General features: G+C 57.9%; 1 protein-coding gene and 1 long non-coding RNA gene across 3 annotated transcripts; one reads left to right on the top strand and one right to left on the bottom strand.

Annotated features, from left to right (window-relative positions):
* Positions 1 to 1998: 1998 nt before the first annotated feature.
* Positions 1999 to 9584, top strand: RENBP (renin binding protein). 2 transcript variants are annotated; one of them, XM_055564055.1, is made up of 11 exons: positions 1999 to 2019; positions 2431 to 2540; positions 2713 to 2788; positions 2963 to 3038; positions 3236 to 3408; positions 4738 to 4962; positions 5631 to 5712; positions 5946 to 6121; positions 6648 to 6779; positions 9253 to 9340; positions 9430 to 9584. In XM_055564055.1, the coding sequence occupies exons 2-11, from the start codon at positions 2434 to 2436 to the stop codon at positions 9561 to 9563; spliced, it is 1269 nt and encodes a 422-aa protein (XP_055420030.1). In that variant the 5' UTR covers positions 1999 to 2019; positions 2431 to 2433; the 3' UTR covers positions 9564 to 9584. The 2 variants fall into 2 exon arrangements, with proteins under 2 accessions (XP_055420030.1, XP_055420029.1); XM_055564054.1 differs by having other exon boundaries at positions 2015 to 2130.
* Positions 8166 to 9665, bottom strand: LOC129639131 (uncharacterized). The gene is made up of 3 exons (XR_008708208.1): positions 9579 to 9665; positions 8949 to 9039; positions 8166 to 8347 (listed from the first exon to the last, which is right to left on the bottom strand). It is a non-coding gene; the product is annotated as an uncharacterized LOC129639131 (long non-coding RNA).
* Between the last annotated feature and the right edge of the window lie 86 nt (positions 9666 to 9751).

Raw genomic sequence — 9751 nt, 5'->3', positions numbered from 1 at the left:
TCCCTGGTCACGTCTCCCATTTTATTGATTACCTTAAACTATCTCTGTTATTTTCTTGTACAAGGGGTATCACCTAGTTGGAGGCCACAGACACGCATATGCTTCGGGAAAACATCTTGGTGTGTGCACAAGCAGCCTTCTGAACTTGTGCTGACCCAGCATTCCAAGGTCCACACTATGTTTTTCCTTAGCTTAGCAGGGCATGACGACCCCAACTCATCAACCCGATGTACTTTTATTTGGGTTATGCTGTATTGCTATATTTTATTCTTTGCCCATGGGGTTTTTCTCATGACTTAGAGCAACAGGCGGCTGACTATTAACTCCTGCACCTCTCCACTCAGGGCACACCATGGCACCTCACCCCAGCACATGCTCCTCTGTCCCTGGTCTCCTCTCTGTTGGAATCATGGAGTCTTGTGAACATGGGGTCCTGTCGGTCCCTCGCCATGCCAACTCTGACCTGACTCAGAGCCCAGGCACCTCATGCCTCTGGGGGGCCCGTGGGGGGGTGGTGGTGGTGGGCAGAGGCCCAGGGAGAGCAGTGGGCACATGTCCTTCAGGCTACAGCAGGGGGGACAATGTCCAGGGGTGGGAGGACGTGGGCCAACTGTAGGGTAGAGTCCACCTGAGGGACTCCGGAGAGAAGTCATGGAGTGAGGAGCACCGCCCGCTTTCACCTCAGGGTTGGCCCATAACTCGATGGCCATGTCTGAGGCAGGAACCTCAGAACCTTCCCTGGAGCGAGGCTCATCCTTGGCTAGGCATGTTACAGGAAGGCAGGGGAAGGCTGGGTGGAAGGGACACGCCAGGAATAATGACAGGCATCTTCAGCTGGGCGGCTGATACCAAGCCAGCCGGGCCCCCAGCCGGGACCGCCCCCCCAAGCATGAGGTCATATGGGGGTACACAGCGGCCGCAGGGTGCACTTACCTGCAGGGCGCCCATGGTCTTGTCGGGACAAGCACACGGTGCGCCAGGCTCCTGACCCTGGGCTGCACGGATGAGGCAGAGGCCCAGTTACATCTTCGGCAAACAGGGCACACCCCTCTGAAGCCCAAGCTTTCCCAAGCCCCCATGGGAGCCTAGGGTCCCGGAAACGGCCCTTCCACATAATTCTTCCATTGGCTGGTCAAGAGGAGGAAGTTTGACCCGCCTTCTTCGGAGCACCCAACGTAATCGGACAGTCCAGAGAGGCAGACCGGGTGCTGGAAGACCTGGAGAACTCCGGCTCTGAGGACCCTGCTCTTCACTTGCACGGTTCCCACCTGACTGTTGAGTGGCATCTCTGGGGTGAAGAGGTCAGGGGCTGTGGAGCAGATTCCACAGAGAGAGGACTTGCCCACCCTGTGGAGTCATAGGTCATCGGGGCCTCAGCATTCAGCCATTTCCAGCTGTCTCTTCTCTTGGACTTCCCTGGTGGTTCAGATGGTAAAGAGTCTGCCTGCGATGCTGGAGACCCAGATTCGATCCCTGGGTTGGGAAGATCCCCTGGAGAAGGGAATGGCAACCCACTCCAGTGTTCTGGCCTGGAGAATCCCCTGGAGAAGGGAGTGGCAACCCACTCCAACTGTTCTGGCCTGGAGATTCCCATGGACGTAGGAGCCTGGCGGGCTACAGTTCATGGGGTCCCCAAGAGTCAGAAGCAACTTCACTGTCACTTTTTCTTCTCCTGGACACCTGGGCTCATGCCCTGCCCTACCCTTCCTTGCCCTGGGGGGCCACCCTCAGGCAGGGAGACGTGGCTGGAGGAGGGAAGATGGCCCTGAGTTCCCTCTTTCCTCCCCCCTTCCACCCCAATCCCAGAACGTCCTGCCAACTCACCCAGCACTTCCCACCAGGAGGGCATTGAACGGAGGGTGCCCAGCAGAGGAGCTCCAGAGTCCTCAGCCTCCCTGCCGGGGTGGGGGTGGGGTCCGCCTGGGGGCGTGGCCTTAGGGTGGGCGTGGCGGTGAGCCAGCCAAGCCCCGCCCCCGCTGCGGGCTCGGCCCCGGGCCGGGCGGAACCTGGAGGGTAGAGGTGGGTGGTGCTAGGCTGGGTCAGCTGAGTGACAGTCACGCGACAGCACTCCGCTCTGTGTGGCTTCCTGGAAGACAGGGAGTGATGAGCCGGGGTCTCCGAGTGTGGCAGGCCAGTGCTCGGCGGCCCGGGCAGGGGTGTGGGATGGGGATGGTCGGTGTTGTCCTGGAGGAGGCCGTCCAGGATGGGGGGCGGGAACGGGGAGTTAAGTCCGGGGGCCCATCTTGGTCAGGAGGGCAGACCTGCCCCGGGGGGCGTGGGGGGGCTTCCTGAGGCTCCGAGTCAGGCAGCCCTAGGGGGCTACTCGAGCCTGGGGTGACTTGCGGCCCCGGGGAGTCCACCGACGGGACGGGCACCCGAGAAGACGGCATGGCCTCTGGGGGAGCCGTGTCTCCAAGTCTCTCTCCACAGGACATGGAGAAGGAACAAGAGACGCTGCGGGCCTGGAAGGATCGCGTGGCGCGCGAGCTGGATCGCGTGGTGGCTTTCTGGCTGGATCATTCCCACGACCAGGAGCAGGGGTGCGCGCCTCGCCCTTCTGGGGGCCTTGGACTGGGTTCTTCTCTCCTCTGGAGCCCCCGCACCTCACTCTGGGCTGGCTGCCATCTGTGGGGCGCCGTCTCTGCCCCCATTCCCCTTCACCCCCCCCACCCCCGACCCCGCAAACTCGGCTAACGCCAGCGTGTCCCGCAGGGGCTTCTTCACGTGCCTTGGCCGCGACGGGCAGGTGTACGATGACCTCAAGTACGTCTGGCTGCAGGGGAGGCAGGTACGGACTAGGCGTGCCCGGGGGCGCCCGGGACTGGAACCGGCGCGCTGGGTCCTGCCTGAGTTCGCACACCGGGCAGGGATCGCGGGCTCACCGCCCTCCTTCCCAAGGCCCTGAGGACGGCGGCTCCCTACTTGAGCCATGACCCCCTCCGCTCCCCCGCCCCCCACCCAGGTGTGGATGTACTGTCGCTTGTACCGCCAGTTTGAGCGCTTCCGCCGCCCGGAGCTTTTGAATGCAGCTAAAGCAGGTGCCCTCCCTCCCCTTCCCGGTCTCCCCAGAGGCCACTCCCGGTGATCCCGGCAGCCGCGTGGTGCTCCCAGTTGCCTGCTTGCCAGCCGGCTATGGAAGCCCCCCAAGGACGCTGGGTGCCCACCGATGGGGAGGAAGGCGCTGGCTGGGGCACCCCCAACGCGCCTTCCAGCGTGACACCTTCCTGACCACTAGGTGGCGAGTTTTTGCTGCGTTATGCCCAAGTGGCACCTCCTGCAAAGAAGTGTGCCTTTGTGCTGACCAGGGACGGCCGCCCAGTCAAGGTGCAGCGGACCATCTTCAGCGAGTGTTTTTACACCATGGCCATGAACGAGCTGTGGAGGGTGACCGGGGATGCACGGTACCAGGTGCGGGGGAGGTTGGGCACGCTGTACATCTCCGTGCCCTCACCTTCGCTGGCTCCTGGCGCTTGGGTGCGGGCCAGATCTGTCCTTAACATCAGTCCTTTCTCTGGGCCCGCAGGGCCTGGGGCTGCCAGTCACACCCACTGTTATTGCTGTTATTGTCACTGTGTGTCCTCCCTCCCCCAGAGGCCCTCCCCCAACAACCCCCAAAGGGGCCCTGGGCACCGTTCAGTTCAGTTCAGTCACTCAGTCATGTCCGACTCTTTGCGACCCCATGAATCGCAGCACGCCAGGCCTCCCTGTCCATCACCAACTCCCAGAGTTCATTCAGACTCACGTCCATCAAGTCATGATGCCATCCAGCCGTCTCATCCTCTGTCGTCCCCTTCTCCTCCTGCTTCCAATCCCTCCCAGCATCAGTCTTTTCCAATGAGTCAGTTCTTCACATCAGGTGGCCAAAAGTACTGGAGTTTCAGCTTCAGGATCAGTCCTTCTAATGAATATTCAGGACTGATCTTCTTTAGGATGGGCACAGAGGTGTTACCAAACCAGACTTGGGCCCATGTGCAGTGAAGGCAATCCACTGACACCAGGTGGTGGGGAAGGAAAGTGCAGCATTTATTCCTAAGGGACAGGGTAGGTCCTGCTCAAAACACCTTTCAGAGAAGGGTTTAGGGCAAAATCAAGGAGGAGGTCGCAGGGCTTAGGAACATTCTTCTGATTGGCTGGTGGTGAGATAACCAGGAGGGAGTTACTTGATCCACTTTCTGGTTCCAATGGTCTGGGCTCTATGTGCCAGTGGGCAGCATGTACTTAAGTTCTTCCCCCTGGTGGGTGTTTTAGTTATGTGCAAAACAGCTCGAGGATACAACTCAGGATTTTATTTATGGCTCTTGGGGAAGACTTTAGTCTAAACTTATTGTTTTGTCTTGCTTATCAGCTTTCCTTTGTTTCTGCATTTCCTCACTTCTTTGATTAAATGTGCTCCTTGGAACTTGGAAAGGCCTAGGAGGCTAACGCTTTTCAACAAACAAGAGGTGGGGGACCCTGGGAGGATCAACTTCCCACCCCCCTCCACCCCGGCTCTGCAGGGTCCTGCTCAGAGGGACCAGCCCTGCCCTGGCTGGGAGGGTGCTCCTCCCGGGCCCCCTAATCTTTCAAAGCTGACCTCACTGCCTGGGCATGGTCTGCAGCCCCCAGCCCGGGAGCCCTAGCACCCAGCCTGGGGCCAGGCTCCAAGTGTCCTAGGAGCTCAGCCCAAGGGACCTGGGCAGACCAGACTGGATGGGGTGCAGCCTCAGCCTGGGTCTCCCCTCATCACCCCACCCCCAGAACGAAGCCATGGAGATGATGGATCAGATCGTGAGCTGGGTGCGGGAGGACCCCTCTGGGCTGGGCCGGCCCCAGCTCCCTGGGGCCCCAGCCTCAGAGTCCATGGCGGTGCCCATGATGCTGCTCAACCTGGTGGAGCAGCTTGGGGAGGCGGACGAGGAGCTGGCAGGCATCTCTGCGGAGCTGGGGGACTGGTGCGCTCAGAGGATTCTGCAACATGTGCAGGTGGGGGCAGGAGGCAGACGCTGGCTGCCAGACCAGTCCTGGGGGGCTGGGGCACAGGGTGACCCCAATTCCCCACCCCCACCCCCAAGCTCAGTCATCTCCGATTCTTTGTGACCCTATGGACTGTAGCCTGCCAGGCCAGATTCTCCCAGGCCAGAATACTGGAGTGGGTTGCCATGCCCTCCTCCAGGGGATCTTCCCCACCCAGGGATCCAACCCAGGTCTGCCGCGTGTTGCAGGCAGATTCTTTACCATCTGAGCCACCAGGGAAGCCCACTCATGTGCTGGGGGTCTATTTTACAGATGGGGAGACACAGGGAGGTGTGGCCCAGAACCCTTGGAAAGGGTGCGGGAGGCCCCTGGGGAGCCAGGTTGGGGTGAGGGCAGGAGGGTGGGGTCCAGACCCCCAGGCCCATCAGGGAGCATGAAACCCAGACCCAGCTTCCTCCCAGGCCTCTGGACAGCCAGGTCGGCCCAATCTCAGTCCCCACCATTCAGTGTCTTCCGGGACCAGGCCCAAAGCAAGTTCCAGACCCTTGGGAGTGAATCAGCTCCTCCTCAAAATCCCTTTGCCCACCCCCGCCAGCCCACCCAAGCCTGCAGATGAGGAGGGAGAGGGTGGAGGGGGTTGCTGAGCACTGAACCCCCTTCTGCTCCTCCCTCTGCAGAGGGGTGGGCAGGCTGTGCTGGAGAACGTGTCAGAGGATGGTGAGGAACTCTCAGGCTGCTTGGGGAGACACCAGAACCCAGGTGAGGAGTGGGAGTGGGGTGGGCTTCAGATGTGGGGACTGCCTGCCTCCCTCCACACTGGGCACCGAGGACCAGGCAGAGAAGCAGGGATGGGCCTGCCATGCTGGGGGGCACAGCTCAGAGCAGCCCCCACTGCTGGCAAGAGAGGAAGAGAGTCAGCATACAGCACAGGGGGCTGGAGCCCCCTACCTGGGGGAGACCGCACTACCTGCCTTACCCTGAGCCCTCACCAGGCCACGCGCTGGAGGCTGGCTGGTTCCTGCTCCGTTATGCCATCCAGAGAGGTGATGCCAAACTTCGAGCCCACGTGATTGACAAGTTCCTACTGTTGCCTTTCCACTCTGGATGGGACCCTGAGCATGGTGGCCTCTTCTACTTCCAGGATGCTGATGGCCTCTGCCCCACCCAGGTGGGAATGTGCCCAGGGCTGTCCTTAAACCATTTCACAGAGTGGGGGGCCCAGGGAGACCCCAGTGGTCCTCAAGCTCATGTACACAAGGAGACACATGTCCCTCCATCTTGGAAAGGTTCGCTGGATGATTCTAAGCCATCAGCACTGAGGGCAGATTTGTGTGTGATCATTACGTCTGTGTGATTATGCCTTGATCCCACTGAGGTCCACAGAAGGTGGCTGAGTTGGCCACTGGCAGGAGCTGACTGTCCAAGGGGCTCTAGACAGACTGATGAGACAGCCAGGGTTTGGATTCCAGGGCTTAAGGGGAGCCTGGCCCAGCCCTGCCCTTCCAGCTCAAGAAGCTAGTGCCAATCTGCTGGGTGGTCAAGGCCTCCATAGACGTCCATGTCACAATGAAGCTCCAAGTGCCTGGGCCAAATGGAGTCTTAGCCAGGGCCTGAATGATGGGGGTGACCTTCCTGCTGAGAGGGGTGGTGGAGGGTGGGACCCAGGCTTCCAGATGCCTCCTCTCTGCTCCCAGCTGGAGTGGGCCATGAAGCTCTGGTGGCCACATAGTGAAGCCATGATCGCCTTCCTCATGGGCTACAGTGAGACTGGGGACCCTGCCTTGCTGCGCATCTTCTACCAGGTGGCTGAGTACACCTTCCACCGGGTAAGTGCTGCTTCCTGGTCTTAGCAAAGGTGTGGAAACTGCAGACTGGGCGGGGAGGGCGAGTCTTCCTGCACATCCCCCGCTTGCCCCTCAGCAGACATGGAGGTGCCAGCCCCAGTATCCTCTGTTGAGTCAACAGAGCAGCCCCTTCCCCACTGGAGCTCACATTTTGCTGGCAGTGACTGACCATAAACAAGTAAACAAGCAAACAGAGATGGGACTGAGAGCTCTGGGAAATACATCAAGGTCAGGGGCTGCAGGCGGGGCTGATGGGAAGGAAAAAAGCTGGAAGGGGTGCTCAGCAAAGAGGGGTCATCCTGACTCTGGGGTTCACGGGTGCTGGGGCTTTGGAAGGGGAGGCCATAGGGCCGTGGGCCAAGTCAGGGAGATGGCGCAGTGGCTGTCATCCTGGCCAGTGAGTGGGGGCCTGACCTGGGGTGGAAGATGCAACAGGAGCAGGGCTCAGAGTCTGGCTGAGTGGGAGGAGTCTGGACTGGCCACAAGTGTTGGGTGTCATAAGGATATAGATGATATATACTGCGAGCCACGAGGCAAGGTGAGCTTTGAGGACAGAAGGAAAAGAGAAGAGGGAATAGGAGGGCCCAGCAAAGGAGACAAGAATCAGTTGTGAGGCAGGAAGGGAGCCAAAGACTCCCCTCCACTACAGCCCGAGCGCAATGAGTGGAGTGATGACCTGTGCCAGCCGTGGCTGAGAGGCACCTTGGGGGCTGAGCCTGAATGAAGGAAAATTCCCAATGTGTTTCGAAAGCCACAACTCACTCCATCAGTAAACCCCAGTACATGAAGGATTACAACAGGGAGTCTTACTTGGTGGTCTGTGGGTTTTGCGACCTGGGAGAAAATTCTATCTTTCTTTAGGCTAACCTCTAACTGAAATCCAGTATTTGCTTCCATCATGAATGAAAGCACAGTGGTATTAGCAGTGTCTGACTTCATCACCAGTAGACATCCCAAATGTGTTCACATTATATTGTAGTTCGAGGGGCATCTCCCAGTATTGCACATATTCATCATTACTTCCAAACACAACAGTCACAAGACCCGGGGTGATATATGTTAATATTTAATGCATTCAAAAGAACCTGTGTTTGAGGCCATTGGTGTTAACTGCATAAAGTGAAATTTAAGGAATAAATTGTCAAGAAAGAGAGATGGCCATCGAACAATCAGGAAACTTATAAACAGATCAGTCATTATGCACTGATCATCATAACAGAAGACAAGAAATTCAGACATCCACAGAAATGCTGGACAGGAAAACAGTTCAATCTGTCCGTGTCAGATCAAATAGTTGAATAATGTGAGGACATAAGCAGTGTCACTGGAAAGATAGAATGAATAGATATAGAACTAGTGTTACCTGCTATGAAGAGGAGTAGGCCTATTCACAGGTCGACATTTAAAAAGACATTTTGATAGTGGACTTCAGTGTCACTGAAGTTCTTCCACAGTCCTGAGAAGGGATTCCACCCAGGTCTCTATCTGGGGAGGAAAGAGAAGGGTCTAGGCCAGGGGTCTGGAGTCTACCCTGGAGCATCTGCAAGGAACTGTGGGCAAGAGAGAAGAAAGGAATTTGGAATGGGTCAACACAGCTGCTGGGCAGGGTCAGGCTTCAGGGGGCTCCAAGGGAGAGGGAGATGTGTTTGGGACCTGTGACAAGCAAGGCTGGAGTCAGCTCAGTGCTAGATATCTACAATCTCATCAACTGGAAGACAGGCCTGTGAAGCATAGAACAGGAACTCAAAGGGAATCATCTGTTACAAAGTTACATGACAGGTCAGCACTTCTATTCTCTTTCTTTAAATCAATTCTGTTGAAGTGCAATTAATATTTTAAGTATCCATTTTAAGTATTCAGTTCACTGAGATATAGCAATGTATATATCTGTGTTTAGTACCTAAATTGTACCTGACTCTTGCGGCCCAATGGACTGCAGCCTCCCAGGCTCCTCTGTTCATGGGATTTCCCAGGCAAGAATACTGGAATGGGTTGCCATTTCCTTCTCCAGGGGATTTTTCCCGATCCAGGGATCCAACCCAGGTCTCCTGCATTGGCAAGCAGGTTCTTTTGCACAGAGCCACCAGGGAAGTACCATATATATCTGTATAACTACCAGCATACTCAAGATATGGAACTGTTCCATCATACCCAAGCAGGGTTCTTTTATTCCATCTTGCAAGGTTTCATCTCACAGTCAGCAGCCCCTTTCCAAAGTGGAGTATCTAGGCGCCCACTTCGGCTGCAGAAAAAGGAAAAGAGAAAGCCCTTTGTGTTCATATGTGTCCAGGACGCGGGATCTAACAGCACCGGTTCTGTAGTTACGGTATCTGGGGTCTGCCCAGGCTCTGATCCCGAGTAGCGCTTTAGTGGGACAGGTGAACTCTTATTCCCCAGGCGTCTGTCATCTGGGCAGCTCCTGCCGGCGCTGCTTGTCACTGCCTTGTTATTGCAGTTTCGCGATCCAGAGTACGGGGAATGGTTTGGCTACCTGAATCGAGACGGGAAGGTCGCCCTCACTATCAAGGGGGGTCCTTTCAAAGGTGAGTTGGGGACAGGGCGAGGCCTCAGGGGCTCAGGGCACTTCGCTGTCCCCAGCCCTCCCAACCCGCTGTCCCGCCTCTCCCCGTAGGCTGCTTCCACGTGCCACGGTGCCTGGCCATGTGCGAGGAGATGCTGAACAGCCTGCTGAGCCGCCTCGCTCCGGCCTCAGCCCTCAGCACCCGGTCTCCGCCCGCTGGTCCCGCCCGCCCGGGCGCAGAATAAAACGAAGCCTGTTACACTGTCTGTGTGTGTGAGCTTCCGTGGGGTCGCGGGAGGTGGGGAACGTCCGCCGCCTTCGGCTGGAGGGCACCTGCTCGCCCGGCCAGTGACCCACCCAGAGCGCTGGAACCTCCCACCTTGCCAAGAGGCCCGCCCCGCGCCCGGGTTTGCCCGGCCATTGGCCCGCCCCG

Source organism: Bubalus kerabau, chromosome X (assembly GCF_029407905.1).
Source record: "Bubalus kerabau isolate K-KA32 ecotype Philippines breed swamp buffalo chromosome X, PCC_UOA_SB_1v2, whole genome shotgun sequence".
Taxonomy (NCBI): domain Eukaryota; kingdom Metazoa; phylum Chordata; class Mammalia; order Artiodactyla; family Bovidae; genus Bubalus; species Bubalus kerabau.
This window is presented reverse-complemented; position numbering and strand designations above follow the sequence as displayed.

Coding starts and splice junctions, on each gene's coding strand:
- RENBP (XM_055564054.1), top strand. CDS start 2,104: ATGAGCCGGGGTCTCCGAGTGTGGCAG. Junction 3,039..3,235: donor TTTGAATGCAGCTAAAGCAG/GTGCCCTCCCTC, acceptor CCTGACCACTAG/GTGGCGAGTTTTTGCTGCGT. Junction 5,713..5,945: donor GGGGAGACACCAGAACCCAG/GTGAGGAGTGGG, acceptor AGCCCTCACCAG/GCCACGCGCTGGAGGCTGGC.